The sequence below is a fragment of the Acomys russatus genome, chromosome 16, assembly GCF_903995435.1.
Source record: "Acomys russatus chromosome 16, mAcoRus1.1, whole genome shotgun sequence".
Lineage (NCBI taxonomy): Eukaryota > Metazoa > Chordata > Mammalia > Rodentia > Muridae > Acomys > Acomys russatus.
This window is the reverse complement of record NC_067152.1, coordinates 7,447,015-7,474,203: the sequence shown is the minus strand read 5'-3', so window position 1 is coordinate 7,474,203 and position 27,189 is coordinate 7,447,015. Positions and strand designations below refer to the sequence as shown.

The 27,189-nt window shown below is 46.1% G+C and overlaps 2 protein-coding genes across 3 annotated transcripts in view; one reads left to right on the top strand and one right to left on the bottom strand.

Annotated features, from left to right (window-relative positions):
• The first annotated feature begins 69 nt into the window (after positions 1 to 69).
• Positions 70 to 17,492, top strand: C16H17orf75 (chromosome 16 C17orf75 homolog). The gene is made up of 10 exons (XM_051158105.1): positions 70 to 251; positions 1,995 to 2,075; positions 5,149 to 5,274; positions 6,613 to 6,756; positions 7,617 to 7,674; positions 10,331 to 10,450; positions 12,513 to 12,577; positions 12,703 to 12,839; positions 16,235 to 16,338; positions 17,179 to 17,492. Exons 1-10 carry the CDS (start codon positions 79 to 81, stop codon positions 17,383 to 17,385), a joined length of 1,215 nt encoding a protein of 404 aa, XP_051014062.1. The 5' UTR covers positions 70 to 78; the 3' UTR covers positions 17,386 to 17,492.
• Positions 17,493 to 25,481: 7,989 nt separating this feature from the next.
• Positions 25,482 to 27,189, bottom strand: part of Rhbdl3 (rhomboid like 3) — a 52,160-nt gene continuing 50,452 nt past the window's right edge. For both annotated transcript variants that reach the window (XM_051158103.1, XM_051158104.1), the window contains exon 8: positions 25,482 to 26,314. In XM_051158103.1, coding sequence (XP_051014060.1) covers positions 26,043 to 26,314 — 272 coding nt within the window. In that variant the 3' untranslated portion in view covers positions 25,482 to 26,042. The remainder of the gene's footprint in view (positions 26,315 to 27,189) is intronic.

Here is a 27,189-nt window from a genome sequence, read left to right as displayed (position 1 = left end):
ACTCAGGTGTGCGAGGGCCGGGAGGAGATCGAGCCTGCGCACAGAGGCCCACCGGCCGCGGGTGGGGGGAACGGTTTGATGGGGACACCAGGCCGCGAGGAGATTGCCGCGATGCTCCCGTCTTTGCAGGAGTCGCTGGATGGGGATGAAAAGGAGCTAGAGAGCAGCGAGGAGGGTGGCTCTGCGGAGGAGCGGAGACTCGAGCCACCGCCCAGCAGCCACTACTGCCTGTACAGCTACCGCGGAAGCAGGTGCCCGCGCCCTGCCCGCCGCGCAGGCGGCCCCGCCGCCCGGCCTTGCACCCCGCGGCCCCCACTCGCCATCTCCCCTCCCAGCCAAGGTCTCTGGCCCGATGGGCCCTCATGGCCTCAGCTCGTTCTTCCCTGGCCCTTCTGGGTTTTTGTACCCAGCGTTTCCAAGCCTCTGCCCTTCCAGCCCCTGTCACCGCAGCCCCTGGCATCTATCTGTTCAGCGCAATTCTTGAACACCGCGTTCCTTCAGTGGCTGTACCTACCACACTCTTCCTCCCCGCCATCCAGTTTCCTCTGTTTTTTTGCTGCCCTTCTCTCCCCTCGGTATCCCCTGCTTAGCCCCCCCGCCCCAAGCTGGCTTTCCAGGAGCTTTTCTGGCCCTGGTATTCATTTATTTATTAATATTTTTTTTAAAGATTTATTTATTGTGTATACAGTATTCTGCCTGCATGCACACCTGCAGACCTGGTATTTATTCTTTAAGCTGTGTTTTTAAAAGTATGTGTCACTGTGTCTGTGTGTGGGTATTTGCACATGCATGCTGGTGCCCACTGAGGCCAGAGGAGTCAGATATATCTGAAACTTGAGTTACCGGTGTTGTGAGGTGTCCTGAGTGGGTGTTGGAAACCAGCCTAGGATCCTTCCCCAAGGCCAGTAAGCACTGTTAATCGCTGAGATATCTCTCCAGGCCCTGTTTATTTTGTTTGTTAAATTAACTTTTTTTTCTTAATTAAAAAAATTATGTGCATTGGTGTTTTGCCTCCAGGTGAGGGTGTCTAATCTCCGGGAACAGGAGTTATTGACAGTTAATTTGTGAGCTGTCAGATGAGTGCAGGGAATTGAACCCAAGTCCTTTGGAAGAACAGGCAATGCCCTTAGCTGCTGAGCCATCTTTCCAGCTCACATAAATAAATAAATTTATTTTGATTTTTGCTTTTCTGTTTTTGTTTCTTTCTTTCTTTCTTTTTCTTTTTTCTTTTTTTTTTTTTTTTTTTTTTTTTGTATTTTTGGTTTTTTGTGTTTTCAAGACAAGGTTTCTCTTCATAGACTTGGCTGTTCTGGACTCACTTTGTAGACCAGGCTCACTTCAAACTTAAGAGATCTGCCTGCCTCCCAAGTGCTGGGATTAAAGGCATGCACCACCACGCCTGCCTTTCTGTTTTTGTTTTTCGAAACAGGATTTTTCTATGTAACAGCCTTGGCTGTTCTGGATTAGCTCTGTAAACCAGGCTGTCCTCAAACTCAGAGATCCACCTGCCTTTGCCTCCTGAATGCTGGGATTAAAGGCCTGTGCCACCATGCTCAGCACTTAATTTATTTTTATTTATTTATTTATTTATTTATTTATTTATTTTGGTTTTTCGAGACAGGGTTTCTCTGTGTAGCCTTGGCCATCCTGGACTCACTTTGTAGACCAGGCTGGCCTCGATCGAACTCACAAAGATCTGCCTGCCTCTGCCTCCCGAGTGCTGGGATTAAAGGCGTGCACCACTTCGCTCTGCACAGAGGAATTTCTTTAAAGTTTCAGGATATTAGATCTTTTCTCCACTTATTTATTAAATACCCTAAAGAGAAAGGTGGCTCTTGTCAGCACTCTTTTTTTGGTTCCTGTCATGAGAATAGACAATGCACTTGGCCTTGCAGCATTTTAATCGAGTCCTTGCTTTTACCCAGCTTGCAAAGGTTGGGTACCCCGCTTGGTTTACAGCCTATAACTGATAGTACCGTTGTTGCATCTTGCAGATTGACACAGCATCGAGGGGAGAGTGATGATGGGCACTCGAGTGGCACAAATGCAGAAACTCCCTCTGGCAATGATTTCAGGTAAAAAACAGTTCAGCATAGTTTACTGTGCTTTCAGTCTGTAGATGTCAGTGGCTGTCCTGGTGCCACTGAGTGTTCTCTGATCAAACCTCCAGCTCCTCCTGTCCACTAGGAACCTCTCCTGATTTCCTCTTTGGCTTTCACTCAAGGCAGATACAAATACTGGTAATGCCTCTGTGTTTAGATAGAAAGAATTCTATCCCAGTCAAGAAACTGGGAACTACAGTAAAACATGCAAGATAATATTTCTCTCAAGGCTTAGATTTAAAAATAAAAACAGCTGGAGCTGGAGAGATGGCTCAGCGGTTAAGAGCACTGATTGCTCTTCCAAATACCCTGGGTTCGATTCCCAGTACCTATATGGCAGCTCACAACTCTCTAACTCCAGGGTCAATATCCTTACACAGATATATGTACAGGCAAAAAACAAACAAAAAACACAAACCAAAAGAAAAACCAGTGCATGTTAAAAACAAAAGAAAACAAACAAACAAATAAAAAACAACAGCCAGGCATAGTGGCATACATTTGTAATTCCAGCACTTGGGATGTGGGATGCAGGAGGGTTAGAAGTTCAGAGTCAGGGGGGCTGGAGAGATGGCTCAGTGGTTAAGAGCACCACCTGCTCTTCCAGAGGTCCTGAGTTCAATTCCCAGCAACCACATGGTGGCTCACAACCGTCTAATGTAATCTGATACCCTCCTGCAGATAAAGCACTCATATGCAAAATAATCCACAAGCCCTAGGTCCCAGGGAGAGACCCTACCTCAAAAAAGTAAGGTGGGCAGCATCTGAGGATCAGGTTAGCCTATGGCCTATCCACACATAAAAACACACATGTCGGGCTGGAGAGATGGCTCAGAGGTTAAGAGCACTGACTGCTCTTCCAGAGGTCCTGAGTTCAATTCCCAGCAACCACATGGTGGCTCACAACCATCTGTAATGAGATTTGATACCCTCTTCTGGTACTTGCAAGCAGAGCCCTATATACCTAATAAATAATAAATAAATAAACCTTTTAAAAAAAAAAAAAAAAAAACACACACATGTCCCTACACACACAGGAATATGCATACACACACACACACAAAGGAAGTTGAAGATCGTCCTCAGTTACATTGTGAGTTTGAATCCATTCTGGGCTCCATGACACTCTTTAAAAAAAAAAAAAAATAATGGGGGCTGGAGAAATGTCTCAATGGTTAAGAGCCAGGCAGCTCACAGCCATGTGTAACTCCGGGTCCCACCTCCTACAGGTTCTAACACCTCTGATGGCACTATGGTCTGGGAGCCAAACCTGCCATTGGAGGACATTCCAAATCTAAACAATAGCCCTCACAAGTAGGGTCATCAAGTAGACAGTATTCTTTTTGTTTGTTTGTTTGTTTTTGTTTTCTTTTGGTTTTGGTTTTTCTTTCTTTCTTTCTTTCTTTTTTTTTTTTGGTTTTTCGAGACAGGGTTTCTCTGTGTAGCCTTGGCCATCCTGGACTCACTTTGTAGACCAGGCTGGCCTCGAACTCACAGCGATACGCCTGCCTCTGCCTCCCAAATGCTGGGATTAAAGGCGTGCACCACCACGCCCGGCTTGGTTTTGGTTTTTCAAGACAGGGTTTCTCTGTGTAAAAGCCCTGGGTGTTGTGGCCTTGAACTCACAGAGATCTACCTGCTGCTGCCTCCTAAGTACTGGGTTTAAAGGCATGTGCCACCACTGCCTGCCTGGCTGACATTCTTTTATTTATTTATTTATTTATTTATTTATTTATATTTATTTATTTATTTATTTATTTATTTATTTATTTATTTTTGGTTTTTCGAGACAGGGTTTCTCTGTGTAGCCTTGGCCATCCTGGACTCACTTTGTAGACCAGGCTGGCCTCGAACTCACAGTGATACGCCTGCCTCTGCCTCCCAAGTGCTGGGATTAAAGGCGTGCGCCACCACGCCCGGCTTTATTTATTTTTTTTTAAGATTTATTTATTTCCGGGCGGTGGTGGCTCATACCTTTAATCCCAGCATTTGGGAGGCAGAGGCAGGCGGATCGCTGTGAGTTTGAAGCCAGCCTGGTCTACAAAGCAAGTCCAGGATAGTCAAAGCTACACAGAGAGACCCTGTCTTGGAAAAAAAAAAAAAGATTTATTTATTTATTATCTATACAATGTTCTGTCTGCATGTATGCCTGCAGGCCAAAAGAGGGCACCAGATCTCATTATAAATGGTTCTGAAGAACCATATAGGTTCTTGGGAATTGAACTCAGGACCTCTAGATGAACAGATAGTGCTCCTAACCTCTAAGCCATCTCTCCAGCCCAGACACCAATTGTTTGTTTGTTTGAGACAGGGTTTCTCTGTGTATCCTTGGCTTGGCTGTCCTGGGCTTGCTTTATAGACCAGGCTGGCCTCAAATTCACAGGGATCCACCTGCCTCTGCCTCCCGAGTACTGGGATTAAAGACATGTACCACTTTGCCTGGCTAGACATCATTCTTTTTTTTATAGATTTATTTACTTATAATTTATATAGTATTCTGCCCAAATGTGGGCCTGCACACCAGAAGAGGGTACCAGATCTCATTATAGATGGTTGTGAGCCACCATGTGGTTGCTGGGAATTGAACTCAGGACCTTTGGGTGAACAGCCAGTGCTCTTAACCCCTGAGCCATCTCCCCAGCCCTAGACACCATTCTTAAGAGAGACCCTAAAATTTGTATAGTAATACATAGCTGTGATTCTAGCACTTGAGAGCCTGGGGCAAGTTTGAGGTTATATAGCTAGTTCAAGATCAGCCTGGGCGGGGCTGGAGAGATGGCTCAGAGGTTAAGAGCACTGACTGCTCTTCCAAAGGTCATGAGTTCAATTCCCAGCAACCACATGGGAGTTCACGACCATCTCTTCTGGCCTGCAGGCAGAATGCTGTATACATAATAAATAAATAAATCTTAAAAAAAAAAAAATCAGCCTGGGCTACATAGGGGCTTTGTTGACAGCGAGATGGAGACCCTGGCTTTCATTCATTATTTCTGACTTACGGGTGTGAGGGCACTACTGGTAAGGAGTGTGTCTTTCATTTGTCAAGCCTCTCCTTGGTGGATACTAGCCTACCATCTGAAGTGGAGCCTGAGCTGCGCAGTTTCATTGCTAAGCGTCTTTCCAAAGGAGCATTCTTTGAAGGGCTGGGTAATGTTGCATCTGTAGAGCTGAGGTAAGTATAAAATATGCTGTCTCCTGTGTTTTTACTTCTGAGCTAAACATGAGAGGTGTGGAGTAATTCGAAAAGATCTAGACCTGCAGAAAACATTTTTGTTTTCTGTTCTGACACCTCCTCCCCTTCCACTCACAGCCAGAGCACTGAATCTCACACATAAAAGTTGTGAAATTAGATTGAGTGAGATTCTGGTATGGATTTGTACTTCAGTCTGTTTTATACTCAGACAAAAGAATTCAAGGCTGGAGACATAGCCCTGATGTAGAGCACTTACCTGGTGTGTGCAAAGCTCTCTGTTCCTTCCTAGCATCATTAAAAAAGTAAATCACCGAAGTAGAAATTGTATGCGTACAGCTTGTAACATGCTTTCACAAATGCTGATGCAGTGCTTCTTACACAGGGAGATGGGGCAGTTAGCTTATTTTCCAGTAAGGAAGTAACACAGAGAAATTAACTTAGAAGCCCGAGGTCATAGGGAGGTCAGGCGCATTTACACAGATACCCTCAGCCTGATTCCAGCTGTCTTGCTATTACACTCCTTCAGACAGGCGTTTGTTCAGATGTAGGCTCCCTTAGGAGTACACTCCTGTGGCCCAGGGTAAACCAATGGATAAGCCAGGCACACCAGCATGGGACATCATGACATGTGAAGGGTTAAAACAGGGGATCATGCTTATCTTCACATAAACATGAGTATTCTGTAAAAAAAAAAAAAAAAAAAAAAAAAAAAGGCTGATTTGTGTAGATTTTTCTTTAAGCAATTAAAACAATTTTATGTGTATGGGTGTTTTGCCTGCATGAATGTCTGTAACGAGGTGCAGAGTTCAGAAGAGGGTGTTAGATCCCCAGGACCTGGAGATACAGATGGCTGTGAGCCACCATGTGCTGGGAACTGAACCTGGGTTTTTCAGAAGAGTAGCCAGTGCTCTTTTAACTGGCGATGGCCCTAGTGCCTGGATTTTTCACATAAGTCAGCAGAAAGCAGTGAACCTCTGTTAGAGTCTTGTCTGGTTGTTTTTTGAGGCAGGGTCTCACCATGTAACCCTGACTGGTGTACAACTCACCATGTAGACAGGTTGTTCTTGAGTTCACAGAGATCTGCTTGCCTCTGCCTCCCAGTGCTGGGGCTGGCATGCGTCAGCACGCCCTGCCTGTAGGCTGCTTAACTAGCCTGCCCTGGGCGTACAGTCCCGTTGCTGAGATGAGAAGGCTGGAGCTCTGCACAAGGGGCAGTCTGACAGTGTTCCCAGATCAACACTAGGCCTCCAAGCCACCTACACAGTGAGGAGCCTGAGGACCCAGATACTTCACTTTACCTTTTTCCTTCTTTTCTAGAATCCCAGGTTACCGAGTTGGTTGTTATTACTGCCTTTTCCAACAGGAAAAACTGCTTTCCAAAATGGCAGCAATGGAATCTGAACATAACCCTTCCGAGCACGTGGTGTGCTTCTTAGGAGGCTCTGAAAAAGGACTGGAGCTATATCCTTTCTTTGGTGTTTGAGGAAGTCAAGAGGGACAACACTGGGGCAAGTGGCAAGTAGCCACCACCCTCTCCACCCTTAAGAGTATGTCTGAGAGCTGGGCGGTGGTGGCGCACGCCTTTAATCCTAGCACCTGGGAGGCAGAGGCAAACGAATCACTGTGAGTTTGAGGCCAGCCTGGTCTACAAAGCGACTCCAGGACAGCCAAGGCTACACAGAGAAACCCTGTCTCAAAAAAACCAAAAAAAAAAAAAAAGAGTATGTCTGAGGGGCTGGAGAGATAGCTCAGTGGTTAAGAGCCTGGGTTCAATTCCCAGCACCCACTTAGCAGCTCACAATTGTCTGTAATTCCAGTTCCAAGGGATCTGACACCAATGCTCATAAAATAAAGTTAAAAAAAAAAAAAAAAAAAAGAGTATGTCTGAGAGTTGGGCTGTGGTGGCGCACACCTTTAATCCCAGCACTTGGGAGGCAGAGACAGGTGGATCTCTGTGAGTTCGAGGCCAGCCTGGTCTACAAGGCGAGTCTAGGATAGTCAAGGCTACACAAAGAAACTCTTGTCTCCAAAAACCGAAGAAAAAAAAAAAAGTATGTCTGAATATTAGTTGTGGCCATTTGCCTAGGCTTGTTTTGATTCAGTTTGTATTATTTAAGAAACTTTTTCCCCCAGACAGGGTCTCAAATTGTAGTCCTGGTTGTCATGAGCTCACAGTGTAGACCAGGCTGGCCTCGAACTTACAGAGACCCACCCGGCTCTGACACTGAGTGCTGGAATTAAAGGTGTGCACCACCATGCCCAGATGAGACCTTGTATTTCTTGCTGATTGATCATTCTGTATCTCTTCCTTAAGAATATACTTTCAGGCTTGAATTGGACAAATATATTGAAGGGCTGAAAAATAACATGAATTGCGAGGTAAGATGACTGGCAGCTTTGTGACTGAAGTGATGAACACACCATAGCTGCTGTATTAGTCGGGTCACTTGTTAGCCACCAAACACTTCGTTCTGATATCCTTACCTTGTGGGCAGTAGACGAGTGATGTGAACACAAGTAGGGAAGGCAGCGTTATAGGCGCTGACATATTGCACCAGTGAAAACTTTAATATTAAATCCAATTGTGGAAACCCACACCTGCCATCCCAGCACATGGGGGCTCAGAGTTTGAGACCAGCCTAGTTTACATAGTGAGTTCCAAGCCACCCAGGGCTTCTTAGTGGATCATGTCTCAAAAGCAGAGCAAGGAGCTGGGGAGATGGCTCAGTGGTTAGAGCACTGGCTGTGTTTCCAGAAGACCCAGGTTCAATCCCCAGCTCTTACATGGCAACTCACAACCATCTATAACTCCAGTTCCAGGCCATCTGACATTCTCTTCTCACCCTTTTGGGCACCAGACATGCAAGTGGTGCATAGACATACATGCAGTCAAAACCCCACTGAGTCTCACTATCTGAGTTTGACACCCAGGACTCACTCACATTGTGGAAAGAGAACTGACTTCCATGGGTTTGTCTCTGACCTCCACATATGCATGGCACAAAAGTGCACACATACACAGACTGAAATGTAAGAACAAAGAGAAACCTATGTCAAAATTCAGTGGCAGTTAGAACATAGCTAGTAGGGAAGAGGATGCCTTTTCTCTGATTCTAGGCACATCAGGTCTGTATGTTGGCTAGCACTGGTGGTCCATGCAGCCTATGGCATCAGAGATGTGTCACAATCTATTGATATTAAGTTTTGGAAACATTCCATTTTCCTTTCTCTTTTATGAATTAGACATGTCTATATCGACTGATTTATCCAAGCCTGTCAGAACTCTGCTTTCAGGCCAGCTGTGCTGGTGCACGTCTGTGCTCTCACACTGGGGACATGGAAGCTGGGAGTCAGGAGGTTAAGGCAGCCTCAGCTACAGTGTGACAGCCACCTGACTTAGTGAGGTCCTGTCTGAGAAAACTACACTTTAGCTTAGAGCAGCTATCACGTAAGACTCTCATAAGTGTATTAGCCATTGCGTGTAGCAATAGTTCTTTTTACTTGACACATACTTAGAAGCTACTACAAGAGGAGAGGAAAGGGCTGCAGACACGTGAGTCAGGACTTTGCATCTAGGGCCCTGCTCTTCCAGCCTGCAGCTCTTCCCGTATGACAGGTATCCCCAGAGAGCAGCACAGTCTAGAGAGCCAGATGTGCTCATGGGAGTATGCCGGATAACTAGCGGGCTTCTGTACTTTGATCAGCTCCTTGCTCACATCCTGAGCACGAGCATACTGACCACACTCTGGTCCGTCCAGTAGCAGCTCATGCTGTGCATGTTGCAGACACAAAGTCAAGAAGTGGAGCATCTCAGCAGTGAGGGTGCGGGCAGTGAGGAACTGCATCGGACCCTCTTCCTTCAGTCCAGTCTCCCAGAAAATTGTGTCTAATTCATTCATCTGAGACGGGGTCTTGTTAGTTTTGTTTTTGTTTTTTTTTTTGAGACAGGGTTTCTCTGTGCAGCCTTGGCCATCCTGGACTCACTTTGTAGACCAGGCTGGCCTCAAACTCACAGAGATCCACCTGCCTCTGCCTCCTGAGTGCTGGGATTAAAGGCATGCGCCGCCGCCACCACCACCCGGCCAGGATCTTGTGCTTTAGTCTGTCTTGAAAACTTTCTAGTCCAGGGTAGCCTTGAACTGGAGATCCTCCTGTTTCAGCCTTCCAAGTATTCAGACTACAGGTCTGCACCAAGATGCTTGGCTCACAATTAGTTTTGTTGAATTTATTGTGTTTAAGAAAAGAGGAAGAAGAATGGCTAGGTGGTGGTACATGCTTTTAATCCCAGCACTCAGGAGGCAGAGGCAGGAGGATCTCTGACTTTGAGGTCAGAAGGCCAGAGTTCAGTTCTCATTGACGAAGTCTGATTGCTTACAACCACTTATAACTCCAGTTTCAGAGGATTCAGCACCCACTTCTGGACTCCAGGAGGCATCCACACACACACATGCCTGCATGCATGCATACATACACATATACATACATAAAATTTTTTAAAATTGTATTTAAGAAGGTGGCTTAGTATGTAAAGTTTGGACTGAGTTTGGACCCCTAGCATCCACATACAAATTTGGGTGTGGTGACATGCACCTATAATCACAGTGCTGAAGTGGGGACAGGCAGATCCCTGTACCTCACTGGCTGGCCAGCCTAGCCAAATCAGTGAGCGCCAGCTTCAGTGAGACGCTCCGCCTCAAGAAATAAGGTGGTGAAGCTAGAGAGATGGTACCTGCCACCACACCTGAAGACCCACGTTCAGTCTCCCGCACCCACACGCTTGAAGGCCAGAAGTGACTTCTGCAAAGTGTCACAACTTTGACCTAAATACAGACACTGTGACACAAATGTGTCTACCACCACCCCAACTCCAGAAATGTAGCTTAAAAAATAAGATGGAGAGCAGTTGTGGAAGACACTTGATGTCAGCCTTTAGCTTACATATGCCGAAAATACATAAACCATCCACACACCCACACAGAGTATCAAGTAAAAGCTTTTATGATAGCAAAGCAAATGCTATTCTGTCTTGATTTAGGAAAGCAGCCTGGGGAATGACGTAAAGTCTTATCTGAGCAGCTGGTATGAGGATGTGGTGTGTCCGATCCAAAGGGTGGTTCTTCTCTTTCAGGAGAAACTCACCTTTCTTCTCCATGCCGTAAGTACTGCTCATGAAAGAGCATTCCCAATTACAGTCTCCTGGCAGACCCAGGGCCACTTAGAAACATACTCATTTTCTCTCAACAGTACTTTTTCCTTCCTGAATATTTCTTCAGACTGTGCTTGCTGTTTGCACACCTTATGGACTCCCATCTAGACAGTTTTATTAAGGTGGGATTGAATTGTAAGTGTCAGCTGGGTCTTTTAAAAAATGTGCTTTCAGCCAGGCTCACACCTTTAATCTCAGCACTTGGGAGGCAGAGACAAGGTAGATCTCTGTGAGTTCAAGGCTAGCTTGGTATACAAAATGAGTCAAGGACACCAAGGCTGCACAGAGAAACCCTGTCTTGAAAAAACAAAACAAAAAGAAAACCCTATGCTTCCAGGCCAACTGTGCTGGTGCACGTCTGTGCTCTCACACTGGGGAGATGGAAGCAGGGAGTCAGAAGGGTAAGGCAGCCTCAGCTACAGTGTGACAGCCACCTGACTTAGTGAGGCCCTGTCCCATTAAAAATCTCAGCTGGCTGGGCGTGGTAGCATGTCGCTGTGTAGCCTATGATGGCTTAACCTTATTTTTAAAGAAAAGATTTAGCCAGGCCTGGTGATGCATGCTTTTAATCCCAGCACTCGGGAGGCAGAGGCAGGCAGATCCAGGCCAGCCTGGTCTACAGAGTGAGTCCAGGACAGCCAAGGACTATAAGAGAAAACCTGTCTCCAAAAAAAAAAAAAGAAAGAAAGAAAGAAAGAAAGAAAAGAAAAGGCTTAAATTGTGTGTGTGTGTGTGTGGTGTCAGAGGACAACTTTTGAGTCGGTTCTCATCTTCCACCTGTCTCTGTGGCACACTACAGTCTGGCTGGCCTTTTCTGCTGCTTGTCTCTGCCCCCATGTCACCATAGGAGTGCTGGGATTACAATGCATGCCCCCAAACGTGGCCTTTTCTGTGAGTTTCAGGGATTGCACTCAGACTGTCTGGCTTGAACAGCTAGCACTTTTACTCCCTGAGTCATTTCCCCAACCCTGACCCCAAACTTTCAGTCTTAACCAGCCTCAGCTTCTGGAGTGCTGAGGTTATGGACCTGCCCAGCCATGCCTGCCTGAAATAATTACTGTTTGAAATGATGGGAAACAGGTGCAATTTCCAGAATATTTGAAAATTAAAATGCAATTTTAATTATATGAAAATGTTGGGGCCGGGCGTGGTGGCACACACTTTTAATCCCAGCACTCAGGGGGAAGAGGCAGGTGGATCGCTGTGAGTTTGAGGCCAGCCTGTTCTACAAAGCGTCTCCAGGACAGCCAAGGCTACACAGAGACACAGAGAAACCCTGTCTCAAAAAACCACACACACACACAAAAAAAAAAACCAAAAAAACAAAAAAACAAAAAAAAAACCCACAAAAGAAAAAGGGAAAAAAAAAAAAAAAAAAAAGACAATGTTTGGGCCCTGCACAAGCCTGATGACCAGCATTCAATCCCCAGATCCCACAAGGTGGCAGAAGGAACCAAATCCCAGAATTGTCCTGACTTACACCTACGCTCTGACATGTTTAAGCACACACACAACTAATAGTGAGACTTGGGGGGGGGGGCTGTGTAATAGATAGGGCACTTGCTGCCAAACTTGACAACCTGAGTTCAATCCCTGGAACCTCATGCTGGAAGGAGAGCACTGACTCCTGCAAGTTGACCTCTGACCTCCACATACGTGCCATGCATGCATACAGCCCCCACTAAAGTAAGTAAAGTAAATAAATGCTAAAAAATGTTAACGTGGTGACACACGCTTATAATGCTAGCACTGGGGAAACTGAGGCTGAAGGATCAAGAGTTCCAGGCTAGCCTAAGTTGCATAGGAAAACTGTCTTAAAATAGGCCATACTAATAAATAGATAAAAATTAAAAACTATTACTATGCAGGCGTTAGTTAAGAGCACTTGCAGAAGGTGCCAATGGGTAGTGTCCATCACACGGGATGTTGCTTTTGGATGGGAGTAGTGGGTCAGCAAGGAACAGAGGAGTTAAGTATCAAAACTGGCTCCTTCTCCCTCTCTCTCTCATAGGCTCTAAGTTATACTCCTGTTGAACTTAAAGAATCAGATGAGAAAACAAAAAGAGACATTAACAGGTAAAGAACATAATTTCTGAAGGAAGCCCCCAGTCTCTCGCCCCCTTCAACACCACCCCCCAAGCATTTGTGGTTTCTTCTGTTCTGCAATGCTGTTTGTGGAAAAGGGCTTGTATATATGGCAGGTTTCTGAGTGTGGCCAGTCTCCAAGGACTTATTCATGAAGGCACCATGACCTCTTTGTGCATGGCCATGACCGAGGAGCAGCGTAAGTCTGTGATCATCGACTGTAGTGGCCCCCAGCCTCAGTTCCACAATGCAGGTGAGTCGGAAACCTAGAAGCAGTGTCTGTGGGCCTCTTGCACTGAAAATACACGGTAGAGGCATGTCCTCCTTATGCAGTGCTAGCTTGATGAAACCTTCGTGATCCTAGAACCATGGACGCAAATTGTGCCTGGTGTTCCATGCTGTGTATATAAGAAAACTCACATATGTGTACACAGGAACAAATACCAAAACCACTCAGAAAGGCATTTTTACTTTTTGTTATTTTGAGACAGGTTCTCACTGTATAGTCCAGGTTGACTTTGATCTGATAATCCCCTGGCCTTAGCCCTCCTAGGATTAGAAGTATGCATCATATGAAGGCTTTTTTGTTTGTTTGCTTGCTTGCTTCTGAGAAAGGGTCTCATGTGGCCTTGAATCTGTAACCCTCCTACCTCCACCTCTCAAGTGCTAAGAGTATAGATATTCATCACTGTGCCTGGCTTAAAGGCATTTGTTTGTTTGGTTGGTTTTGTTTTGTTTTTCCAAGACAGAGTTTTTCTGTGTAGCCCTGGCTGTACTGGGACTCATATGAAGGCTGCACGGGCCTCAAACTCAGATATTCACCTACCTTTGCCTCCTGAGTGCTGGGAATAAAGGAATGCACCTCAACCACCTCCTGGCATTAAAGGCATTTTATTAAGAAAGTCTTTTGAGGGGCTGGAGAGATGGCTCAGTGATTAAGAGCACTGCCTGCTCTTCCAAAGGACCCGGGTTCAATTCCCAGCACCTACATGACAGCTCACAGCTGTCTGTAACTCTAAGATCTGACACCCTTATACCAATGCACATAAATTAAAAATTAAATAAAATATTTTTTAAAAAAAAGTCTTTTGAGCAGCCAAGCATGGTGGCACACGCCTTTAATCCCAGCACTCATAAGGAAGAGGCAGTGGGATCTCTGTGAGTTCCGAGGCCAGCCTGGTCTACAGAGGCAGCCCAGGCCAGCCAGGGCTGTTACGTAGAAAAACCCTGTCTGAAAAAAAAGAAAGTCTTTTGAGTCTGTGTGTATTTGTGAACAAGTGCAGGTACATGTGTACCCTAGCACACAGGTAGGGGTCAGAGGGCAACATTGGGCGTCAGTCTTCACCTTGTTGGAGGCAGTGTTTCAGTGGCTACTTGCATGTCAGTCTAGCTGGCCCTCAAGGCTCTAGGTTTTTACTGTCCACACCTTCCATATCAACATAGGAACAGCGGGATTTCAGATGCACACTTCTGCATCTGCCTTTATGTGGACGCTGGAGATCTCATCTCAGGACCTAAATGCTTGCAAGGCAAAGGACTTTATCCCCTGAGCCACCTCCCCAACCTAAACGGCAGTTTTAAACATTTGTTTAATATTTACTTTTTGTGTTTATATGAGCAAGTATAAAGATCAGAGGACAACTTTTGGGGAATGGTTTTTCTCCTTTTACCATTTGGGCTCCTATGCTTGGTAACAAATACCTTGATCCACCGAGTCACCCTGCTAGCCCCACATAAAAGCCTGTGTGTGTGTGTGTGTGTGTGTGTGTGTGTGTGTGTGTGTGTGTGTGTGTGTGTACATGTATTTAAATCTGTGTGTGTTAGTACACGGGTAAGTGCTTCAGTGTGCATGCATGGGTCAGAGGACAACTTCACCTTCCACCAAGTTTGAGGCAGGGTCACTGTTTTTTGGTTACCTGCTGTGTACATGAGCCCAGCTGGCCTGTGAGCTTCTGGGGGTTTGTCTTGTCCTCCCTTCCATCTCCCCATACAAATGCCGAGATTACAGATGCTTACACTGTGCGTCAGCCTTTACAGGGCCCAGGGATTCTAACTGAGGTCCTCATGCTGTGTGACAAGTACTCTAACCCTTTTTTGGAGGGCTGGGGAGGGTTCGAGACAGGGTTTCTCTGTGTAGCCTTGGCTGCCCTAGACTCACTCACTTTGTAGACCAGGCTGGCCTTGAACTCAGTGATCCGCTTGCCTCTGCCTCCCGAGTGCTGGGATTAAAGGCGAGCACCACCACGCACCGCCGGCTTTTTTTTTTTTTTTTTTTTTTTTAACCTGGAACTTGCTACAAAAACTAGGCTTGGGAGAGCAGGAGTACACAACCAAACAGCGTTTTGTTTATTTGTTTGTTTGTTTTGAGGCAGTTTTTCTTGTAGATCTGGCTGGCCTCAACTGACGAGCTCCACCTACTGGGATTAAAGGTGTGTGCCACCACGCCCAGCCACAACCAAACAGCTTTTGTGTTATTTTGTCCCCCACCCCACCCCGCCCCTCCAGAGCTGAGGCCTTGCACTAGTAAGTGCTCTACCACTAAGCTAAATCCCCAACCCTCCAAACAGCTTTAAAGGTCTTTGGTTTGGTTTGGTTTGGTTTTTGTTGACACAGATCTCTTTACGTAGTCCTGACTGCTCTGGATCCACCTGTCTCTGCCTCTCGAATGCTGGAATTAAAGGTTCTATAGGCATTTTTTATTATTTAATTAATTAAATTATTGTTTGTTTATTTTTTTTGAGACAGGGTTTCTCTGTGTACCCTTGGCTGTCCTAGACTCACTTTGTAGACCAGGCTGGCCTCGAACACACAGAGATCCACCTGCCTCTGCCTCCTGAGTGCTGGGATGAAAGGTGTGTGCCACCATGCCTGGCAGCATTTTTTGATATAACAAATTGGAAGCAACTTAATGTTTACAACAGGAAATCAATAAACTGTTAATTCATACAATGGAATATAAAAGGCTAAAAGTGAACTAGAAATGTATGTTAGCATGGCTCTGAAACATACTGTTTAGTGAAACAGCCACTTAGAAAAACACACAAAGCTTTAACATATGTAAGGTAAAGGTAAGTAGCCAAGGCTTGGAGTATACAGAGGAGGAATGGTAGTCCTTTCTGATGGGGAAAGAAGGGAACACAATAATGGGGTCTCGACTGTTTGGGTATTTCTAAGCTGGGTAGGAAGCTTAACAGAAATTTAAAATAATTATTTATAAATGTTTTTATAGAGAAATTCATGTGATAAGACTGGATAGATGGCGCTGTGGTTAATAGCATGTACTACTCTTTCAGAGAACAAGAGTTCAGTTCCCAACACTGATGGGGTGGCAGGGAAGGGCACATCTAACACCTCTGCTTTCTTAGGGCACCTACGTCCTTGTGCACACACATACACAAAGTTAAAGTAAACTCTTTAAAAACTGACATACATGTGCTTTGTGGTATTTAATCTTGTGTCTTTTTTTTTTTTTTTTTTGGTTTTTCGAGACAGAGTTTCTCTGTGTAGCCTTGGCCATCCTGGACTCACTTTGTAGACCAGGCTGGCCTCGAACTCACAGCGATCCGCCTGCCTCTGCCTCCCGAGTGCTGGGATTAAAGGCGTGCGCCACCACGCCCGGCTTAATCTTGTGTCTTTACTGTTGTTTAGGAAGCAACCGTTTTTGTGAGGACTGGATGCAGGCTTTCTTACATGGTGCTGAAGGGGGCAACCCTTTTCTTTTCAGACAAGTCCTGGAGAACTTTAAACTAAAGGTAATGAATTGGCTGTGTGACAAGGGCCACCTACAGTGTTCTTGTTTTGAATGTAATATTGCAGGTGATAGCATCAGGGATGGGCTTTGACAGTCACAGTGTTCTTTCAGTGGGGCGGCCTCAGAGCACACGACACAGAAGGCATCTGCTGACCAGCAACATTGCATGCATTCGATTTCATTTCCAATGCTTTGTGGTGAATTGCTTGCTTATATGTAGGGGACATTTAACTGATAATTTGTGATGCATCTCAGTTGCAAAACACAGAAATAAATGATTTCAAATTCTGGCAGGTGAGTGCTGTTACCTTAGGAGATAGTTTTAAAAGCCTTTTAAAATGTGAAACTCTTACTCCAAAGGCAAACAAAGCATATGAGCAGTAGAAATAAAGAGGTATTTTTAGAAAGCTCAACATTAGCAGAGTGTGGTGGTCCATACCTTTAATCTCAGCACTCAGGAGGTGGCAGCAGGTGGATCTCTATGAGTCTGAGGCCAGCCTGGTCTACAAAGTGAGCACCACAACAGCCAGTTACATAGTGAGTCTGTCTGTCTCTCTCTCTTTTTTTTTTTTCTGGAGACAGGGTCTTTCTGTGTAGCCCTGCCTGTCTTGGACTTGCTTTGTGGACCAAGCTAGTCTGGAACTCACAGAGATCTGTCTGCCTCTGCTTCCCGAGTGCTGGGATTACAGCCATGTGCCACCCCATGCCTGCCAGACCCTTTCTCAAAAAACCCAAACAAAACCCAGCACTATCAGCATGCACCGAGTGCTCAGCTAGAGGGGTGTTTCTCCAGCAGCGTCACTGCCTCACTAAGCATAGTTAACTGGGTAATTTTTTCCAGGCCATACAAGACACAAACAATTTGAAGAGATTTATCCAACAGGCAGAGATGAATCACTATGCTTTGTTCAAATGTTACATGTTCCTTAAGAACTGTGGCAGTGGAGATATCCTTCTGAAGATTGTTAAAGTGGAGCACGGAGAAATGCCTGAAGCAAAAAGTGTGGTGGCGGTCCTCGAAGAGTTCATGGCAGAAGCCCTTGTCTGAAGCTCTGACCTGTGTTGGGAGCACTGTTTGGTGCTACGTATTGAGGCTGCCCGTGTGGAGCTGAGCTGTCATCATGTATAGGATCACACGGCTCCCAAGACGCCTGAGACTCCGCAGGTTCTTCCTTTTGTACTTTTTTTTTGTTTGTTTAACTTAATTAAACACAGAAATCTAAGGCATGTCATCACCAAGTCCTAGGCAGATGCTGCGTGCTACAACTGTGGAATTTTGATGCTTGCTAGTCTCAAAAGTTCTCAGCTTCAAACACATGCTGCCTAAAAAACTCTGGAGGTGACTTCGGGCTTCTCTGGAGCTTACTGTAGTATCAGCAGGCTTTCCTCCTCCAAAAGAAACGTAGTACCTCTTCCTCAGTAGATTGTAGAACTTTTTTGAAATATGTGATCCAAGCAGAATGTGATGACACTGCTCAGGAGACCGGGGCAGGAGGTTCTCAGGTTCCAGGCCAGCCTGGGCTACAAAGGAAGTCTGGGTCTGGCCTGGGCTACATTACATGGTAGCCATTATCATCCTGGTCTTACGGCACCATCGTATGGCTCGTCCTGGGGTGACTGGTACACGGGGGCGGCTGGCATCAATGATGAAGCCGCCTCTTACAGCCAGTGTGTAAGTAAATTGTGAGGGCTTAAGAATTTTAAAATGGGGGCTGGAGAGATGGCTCAGTGGTTAAGAGCACTGTCTGCTCTTCCAGAGGTTCTGAGTTCAATTCCCAGCAACCACATGATGGCTCACAGCCATCTATAATGTGATCTGGTGCCCTCTTCTGGTGTGCAAGCAGATACTCATATAAAATAAATAAATAAATCTTAAAAATGGTGGCGTATGCCTTTAATCCCAGTACTTGGGAGGCAAAGGCAGGCGGATCGCTGTGAATTTGAGGCCGCCCTGGTCTACACAGTGAGTCTAGGACAGCCAAGAGCTACACAGAGAAACCCTGACTTGAAAAACCAAAAAATAAAACAATAAAAATTAAAATAAAAGAATTTTAAAATTAGCCAGGCGGTGGTGGCATATGCCTTTAATCCCAGCACTTGGGAGGCAGAGGCAGGTGGATCGCTGTGAGTTGGAGGCCAGCCTGGTCTACAAAGCTAGTCCAGGATGGCCAAGGCTACACAGAGAAACCCTGTCTCGAAAAACAAAAACAGAGGAACCTTATCTAAAAACAAAAAACAAACAAACAAAAATTTTTTGGGTTTTGTTTTTGTTTTTTTTGAGACAAGGTCTCTCTGTTAGCCCTGGGTGTCCTGGACTAGCTTTGTAGACCAGGCTGGCCTTGAACTCACAGCAATCCACCTGTCTCTGCCTCCTAAGGGCTGGGATTAAAGGTGTGTGCCACCGTGCCCGGCAAACAAAAAAAATTTTTTTTTCTTTTTTTGAGACAGGGTACAAAAATTTTTTTAGGGTCTGGAGAGATGGCTCAGCAGTTAGGAGCACCCTCTGCTTTTCCAAAGGTTCCCAGCAACCACATGGTGGCTCACAACCACCTGTAATGAGATCTGGTGTCTTCTTGTGGTGGGCAGAATACTGTATAAATAATAATAAAATCTTTTTTAAAAAAAGTTTGAAGCCTATGCTCACTTGTTAAAATTTTTTTTTTTTTAATGAGCTTTATATATAGATGCTTCTGGGCTGGCAAGATGGCTCAGAAGGCAAAGAAGCTTGCCACCATGTGTAACAGCTGTTAGATCCTCAGAACTCAAGTAGGAGAAAACCAATTCCTGCAAGTTCCCTCTGATCTACATACATACAAGCACACACAGCAAATAAATACAGTAGGGAAAGTGGGCTGGAGAGCTGGCTCTGTGGCTAGGAGCATCGTTCCTCTTGGCGAGCACCCAGGTTTTATGGCCAGCACCAACCTGGTGACTCACAACCATACGTAACGTCCATGCCAGGAGATTTGACACCTTCCCTGACCCCCTTGAGTGTCAAGCACACATGTAGTGTACATGCAGACAGGCAAAACACACACTTAAATAAAATAATCTATGACCAAAAAGGAAGAAAGAAATGTCTGAAATAGCTTCAACATGAAATATTCTCTCTGATGAAAGAAAAGCTGTTGTGAAAATGGCCACATCATTTACAGGTATTTATTTGCCAGGGGCCTGTTTTTTCCTTATTTTTAGATGAAAGTGCTCAAGTTCTTAAACAGTATTAAGAAAAAAAAAAGTAAAAGCCAGGCATTGTGGTGCCTTTAGTCCCACCACTCGGGAGGCAGAGGCAGGTGAATTGCTGTGAGTTTGAGGCCAGCCTGGTCTACAAAGCGAGTCCAGGACAGTCAAGATAACAGAGAAACCTGTCTTGAAAAAACAAACAAACAAAACCAATAAAATAAAATAAAAAAAGAGAGTAAGTAAATATAGGAAATGTCATTTACAAATAAATAAAAGGCTGCAAACTGGAAGGCAGATGTGGTGATTGGCGTCTGTGAATGTAGCCCTCCACAGCCAGAGGCGTCGGAGCTCTGTGCGCTCAGGCACTGATTTACAGAGCAAGTTTCAGGCCAGAGAGGGCTACAAAGCAAGATCCTGCCTCAATAAATAATAAAGAATATTTTAAAAATTGAAAATGCAAACAAATTCTTGCCATCACAGTTGCTCACTGATTTTTAGGTTTTTGTGTCTGTGTCTGTGTCACAAGCCTCAGGCTTTTTGCCCTGAATCCTTTGGGTGCCAGCTGCACACGCATAGCTGTTCTGCATAGTTCTTTGATAAATCCATCTGATAACGATTCTGGTTTAGAAAATCAACAGCCTTGAGTTCTCCCTTCAGGATCCTCAGAGGAGCACAAGTCTGTAAAACTGAGGGACTCTTAACTGCTTGTAAACCCTGCTAAGATCTGAGTTCTGGCTTTGAAAGTGACTGACGGGCCTTCTGCCTTCTCCGTAAGTCAGTCAGGGACATGATAACACCACGCCCTTTCTTTTCCTTTAATGAGAAATACAATTCAAGCCCTTTATAAATGCTTTCATATGGCTTTAAAGTTTAATAACTTGAATTATAGGCAGTATAGAAAAGAATCTAAGTAGCATTTTTATGGCCACCTGACTACGGCACTCCTTTTGACTGTTTTCCTAATGCACTTGGTGCCCACTTGGAAATCATTTTGTAAAAGTGAGCAACATTAGGACATCAACATCTTGAGTTTATAAAACAATAATCTTCATTTTCAACTTCCCAATCAAAAGTCTGTGGCCAAGTCATCTAATAATAAATGTAGAAATAGCTCAGGGTGGGCTGGAGCGATAGCTCAGTGGTTAAGAGTACTGTCTGCTCTTCCAGAGGGATCCAGGTTCAAGTCCCAGCACCCACATGGCAGCTCACAAGTGTCTGTAACTCCAGTGCCAGGAATCTGACACCCTTACACTAATGCACATAAAATAAAATAAAATAAAATAACATAAAATAAAGAAATAGCTCAGGGAAGCCGGGCGTGGTGGCGCACGCCTTTAATCCCAGCACTCGGGAGGCAGAGGCAGGCGGATCACTGTGAGTTCGAGGCCAGCCTGGTCTACAAAGCGAGTCCATGATGGCCAAGGCTACACAGAGAAACCCTGTCTCGAAAAACCAAAAAAAAAAAAAAAAGAAATAGCTCAGGGTAAAGCACTTGCCATGCCTATATAAGGGCTTGAGTTTGAGTCTCAGAGCCTACATAGAGAAGCCAAGTGTGGCAGATGTGCTTGTCATGCCAGCACTGGTAAGGCAGGCCAGTTAGAGGCCTTACCAGAAAACAAAGGAACAGCCGGGCGTGGTGGCGCATGCCTTTAATCCCAGCACTCGGGAGGCAGAGGCAGGTGGATCGCTGTGAGTTCGAGGCCAGCTTGGTCTACAAAGTGAGTCCAGGACGGCCAAGGCTACACAGAGAAACCCTGTCTCAAACAAACAAACAAACAAAAAAGTGTTCAGACATGGAATAAACTTGTACTTGTGTGCAATACACAGGAAATATGTTTGCCTTGCAGCCAAAATGTAACTGTATTTGTAGTAATAAAACACAACTTCTAATCAAGACAGGTATTTTTACCTAATTGAGTTCAATTCTCACCTTTAATTTCCTTTAAGTTTATGGGGAAATTACACTTTTTACACAACACACACACACAAACACACACACACACACACAGAGGGACATATATACATATACATGTAAAAAAACAAACCACCTGTTGGAATACACAAGGAATGGATAAACCGTTTATCACAATGTTTTATTTGTTGTCTAAAAGTTTTACCTGTAGAATAGCTCAGGTCCTTTCTTCTCTCACACATTGTTAAGAGTGCCACACAAACCGTTGAGTGGAGAGTGAGATCTGACTCTCACATGAATTCTGGTGCCCCTTTTCTGACCATGTCCCCCGGATGGGGAGACCTGTGGCACTCAGAGGAAGGATAGCTAGTTACCAAGAAGAGACTCGATATTCTGAGAGCATAGGGGAGGGGAGAAGGGGAGAAATGGGAGGGAGGGAAGAATGGGAGGAAACAGGGGAAGGGCTAACAATCAAGATGTAATATGAATAAATTAATTAAAAAAAAAAAAGAGTGCCACACAAGGACTGGAGAGATGGCTCAGAGGTTAAGAGCACTGTCTGTTCTTCCTAAGGTCCTGAGTTCAACTCCCAGCAACTACATGGTGGCTCACAACCATCTATAGTGAGATCTTGTGCCTTCTTCTGGTGTTCAGGTGTACATGAGGGCAGAAAACTGTATAAATAATATTTTGTTGTTGTTGTTGCTTTGGTTTTTTGAAACAGGATTTCTCTTGTAGCCTCGGCTGTCCTGAACTTGCTTTGTAGATTAGGCTGGCCTTGAACTCACAGTGATCCACCTGCCTGCCTCCCAAGTGCTGGGATTAAAAACATGTGCTACCCGCCTGGCTTTAAATTTTTTTCTTTGCGTTGCTTTTTTTTGTTTGTTTGTTTTTGTTTTGTTTTGTTTTAAAGACAGAGTTTCTCTGTGTAGCCTTGGCTGTCCTGGACTCATTTTGTAGACCAGACTGGCCTCGAACTCACAGTGATCCACCTGCCTCTGCCTCCTGAATGCTGGGATCAAAGGCATGTGCCACCACACCTGGCTTTTTTTAGTTTTTCCAAGACAAGGTTTCTCTGTGTTATCTTGGCTGTCCTGAACTCAATTTGTAAACCAGGCTGACCTCGAACTCATAGCAATACACCTGTCTATGCCTCCCAAGTGCTGGGATTAAAGGCTTTAAATAAATAAATCTTTTTTTAAAAGAACAACACAGACCTTTTTTTTTTTTTTAAATATATATATTTTAAATATATATGAGTACTCTATCTGCATGTATACTTACATGCCAGAAGAGGGCACCAGATCACATTATAGATGGTTGTGAGCCACCACATGGTTGCTGGGAATTGAATTCTGGACCTCTGAAAAAGCAGCCAGTGCTCTTAACCACTGAGCCATCTCTCCAGCCATGATGCAGACCTTTTTTTTTTTTTTTTTTGGTTTTTCGAGACAGGGTTTCTCTGTGTAGCCTTGGTTGTCCTGGACTTGCTTTGTAGACCAGGCTGGCCTTGAACTCACATTGATCCACTTGCCTCTGCTTCCCAAGTACTGGGATTAAAGGGATGCGGCACCATGCCCGGCTAACCATCATATATTAATCATACACACACACACACACACACACACACACACACACACACACACACACACGACTATGCAGGGAGTAAATGAAGTCCTGAGTGAATTCGTTGTTGACAGGGCAACGCTATCAATATGTCAATCCCATGGGAGTGGCAGTGCCTTCCCTGGGGGAGGCTCAGAGGGATGGCACTGGTTTCTTCTGGTCTGTGTACGTACATCGATAGCGTGCAGAAAACACCTGCCAGGAAGGGCTTTTGCCCCTCTACATGTTACGGTTTGAAGACCGCAGTACTACAGAGACTCTGCCTACCTGAGATGAGCCGCACTTGTCTCTCCGTTTCAATGGATGCAATGACCCAACTTCCCTGTTGACCAGTATATGACAAACACTCTGCGCTTGTGGGGCAGCGCTGTGCCTTCTCCATCCATGACCATTCAGTCCCAGCTTTTCCATCCGTGGGTCCGTGTGTTTGTCGTTTCTTCATACCCTTGTCAGCTGTCAGCCCCTAGAGCTGTAGAGTGAGGCTGTAGAGTGGAGAAGCAGACGGGACAACAGGCCTGAGGGCTCACGGACTGACCCTCGGGCTGAGCTCCCTAGGATGTGTTTTTATGGGAAGAACAGCTCAGGGAAGGTGAAGGAAGACAGTGCCAATCACCAGTGAGCGCCCAGATCATCAACCCACCGCTATCAGTTTTCACCTTCTCCCACTCACCGTGAGCCAGACGCAGACAAAACAGGTTTCGTGGCAGCCTTTGAGTCACTTCCTGAATAACCGATAGCTTTAAAAAATCTTTAATGGAATCTGTGCCCAAATAATATGTTACAACAAAAATATACAGAATGTACACAATACAAAAATATTTAGAAACCGACATTGTGGCTAGTGTTTTGTTTTTTCACTGACTTAGTCCTTGGAGGGGCAGCTCACTAACGGGCACTGTTTTTAAGGCAGAGGAGATTCAACAACTTGCAGCCAGCCCCGGGAAGCACACTGCACTGGGTAATCCTCATTATCTGCAAACCGAATTGGACACTAGAGGAAGCTCTGGCTTCGGTGACCAATGCCCCCACTAACGCTCGCTCGCTCGAGGCAAGGATGGTTCACATGGAAATTGAGAGTCAGAAGAGCCCCATTAGGGAGCTCTTCCTAATTAAAAAAGCGAGTGATGAATGATGTCATTAAAGTGAATTCCCTCTGTTTTGAAGGCCTCTTTTCCTTTCCCTGGTTTCCATGACTCCTCTCCCCTTTAAAAGCAAGCCGGTCTGCCTAGCTGCTGTCTGGGGGTTCCCTGGCCTCTGAATCCCAGCTCTGATTGGCGGCCACGGCCACATCGGAGGGAACAAGCTGAGGGACTCAAGAGAATGGAAACCAGGAGGGAAGTGGTGCGGGAGAGATGGGGGACCAGGACCACGTCCCGTCCTCCTGCGCCAGCTCCTGCGTGTTCTGCCCCTCACTCCCCATGTCTCAGGGCCTGAGAGTCCCAAAGGCAATATAAAAAGACCATCCGCCTCCCAGCGTCCACATAGGGCTCCCCGCAGCTCCTAGTGCCAACCTGAGTAGACTGCCTTGGAGGGGCAGATCACTGGGCACCTTGCCAACCGCCTAGGCTGGCACCTGAGGCTGCTGGGATCCGGGCAGCACAAGACCACTCTCTAAATCTCACGTTCCCTGTAGGATCACCTCCAAGTCCCCTCTCAATCTAACCGTCTAAGTCTACAGCTCCTCACCCTGGACACTCACTCAAGCTCCCAAAGCTCTTCTCTGGAGCTAAGTTTTTCACCAAATATCTTTTACTACAGCTTCCTGTCCTACCAACTCCCATGGCGAGATGGCCACAGTATCACTGTCCTAGGCTTTCTTTCACCCCAAAGACTTTCTTCTACAGGAGGCAGAACAGACATGAAGGTACCCCAGAAAACACAACTAAGCGTTACCTCCCAAAGGTCCTGGTAGGGCTTTGGTCTCTCTAGCACAGATAATTTTTTCCTCTAGTCAATGATGCTCAGGAGGTGTTTGGGAGGCCCAGATGGGAAAGGGGAGTGAATTATAATAAAAGCAAGGCCCCCAAGTAAGCCCACTGCAGCACACTGATGCTACCCATTCCAGCAATCCCTTATAGAAATCCCCATGTGGACACTGTCCCCCACTTCCTCCCTCTGCAGGTTTTCATTTGCCTGACATTGCACACATGCACATACACAAACGCACACACACACACACACACACACCAAAATCCTGTCTCCACACCCAAAAGAGAGGCACAAAATAGGGTGAGGGGAATAGAAAGGAAAGAAAAGACCCCATAGTCCAGGTAGGGCATGGATGCAGGAATGATGATGTGAGATGCAAGTATTCACGACTATAGGCAAGAAGAGGTTAAAATTGGTCCTAGGCCTTTCCTGGGGGAACCTGGGTTAAAGTTCACTGCCCCAGGCATAGAGCCCTCTCACAGATCCCTCCGGGGCAAGAATAAGGCCTGAAGCTTATAGCATCTCCCTGACCAGCCCTAGGGGGACATGCCACAGCACCCACTAATGGGACCTTAGCCTGGGGTGCTCTGGGCTCCCCCAGATTAAAGCCAACATGTCCACCACCAGAGCACCAGACCTTGAGCAGCAGAGAGAACATGACCTAGCCTAAAGTGACCTCTGGGGTGGGGAAGGCCTGCCTGGCTGTGCCTTACCCTCAGGACTTCTCTATGTGCCAGCATTTCTCCAGGTAGAAGACAAGGAAGAGCGCAATCTGCTCATGCTGTGGCGGTGAGAGGGGAACACATGGCACAGGCCCAAGCCACGGGGACAGCCACTCTCACCCTACCCCAGACCTTCCCCCTGACGACACATCATCAGACCAGCCTAGGAAAATGACAACAGCCACATCCATCCCCCCCCCATCATCCTCCCGAATGGAAACACATATATCCCAGCTTAAAGAATCTCTGGTTCTCTCCAGTTCAGTGATGAGAAACAGACGGAGGTATTTCTGCTTCTGGCTCCTCCCCTCTCTGCCTTGGTCCCCCAGCCCCTTACGGGGGTGGTGGCAGCTTCAAGTCCAGTAGTGTGTAGGCAAAAACGTTCCAGAAGACAGCAAACAGCACGAAGACGGTGTACATGGTCACGAAGATCCACCACAGCGACTGGTCCTGCAGCCTCTGCTCATAGTTTCTTAGAACAACCACACCAAGGGTGATGCCCACGGCCACGCCACCCAAATGTGCCACGAAGCTTGGGTGGGGGCAAGGGGGGTAAGCTGATGGGTGGAAGCGGAGCCACACAGCCCTCCCGAACTCCATACTCACTGTAAGGGGAGGAGACAGAGAGACATCACCGCAGGGTCCTGGGCAGGGACTGGGGAGAGACCAGGCAAGCCTGCCACCCAGTCACCCATTAACTCATTCCTTGTCATGATGCCAAATGCGGTAATCAAGGAGACAAAACTATCCCAAGAGCCTATGGGGCTTGGCGATAAATCAACAATCAATTACATTCACAAGGCAATTTCATTAAGAGATACAGACATGAGGCAAAAAGAGACAATAGAAAATCCATGCTGGGCACAAGGCAGGACACTCTGGGGAGTCAGGCCAGGCCTCTCAAGAAGAAATGTTTGAGCCATCATCTGAATGTTGAGAGGGACTCTGCTAAAAGCCCCAGAGGCCTTGGCATCTCTGTGGTCATGCTGCATCCGGGGACATTTCTTCCTCTGTGCACTGGGATAGAGGCTCAGCATCGGTGTACCTGGCTGCACAAGTAGAATACGGCCAGCGACTTCTGTGTGCTCTCAACACTCTGCACTCCGCAGAGCGTTTCCATGTGCTACGAAGGACCCCAGAAACCCTGAGGGCCAGTGCCTTTGTGCTTGGGACAGAGAGATGGAGACGGGCTGGGTGTGGTGGCGCACGCCTTTAATCCCAACACTCGGGAGGTAGAGGCAGGTGGATCGCTGTGAGTTCGAGGCCAGCCTGGTCTACAAAGCTAGCCCAGGACAGCCATGGCTACACAGAGAAACCCTGTCTCCAAAAACAAAAACAAAAACAAAAAAGATGGAGAGGGACAGAGGGTAAAGGAGGAATTCAACTAACAGTTGGAACTCCACTTTCACTATGGTCCAACCCTTCCTTTTATGAACTTTCTAAGTCAGCCAATCAAATAGGGATGTTGTCTCCTTGAGAG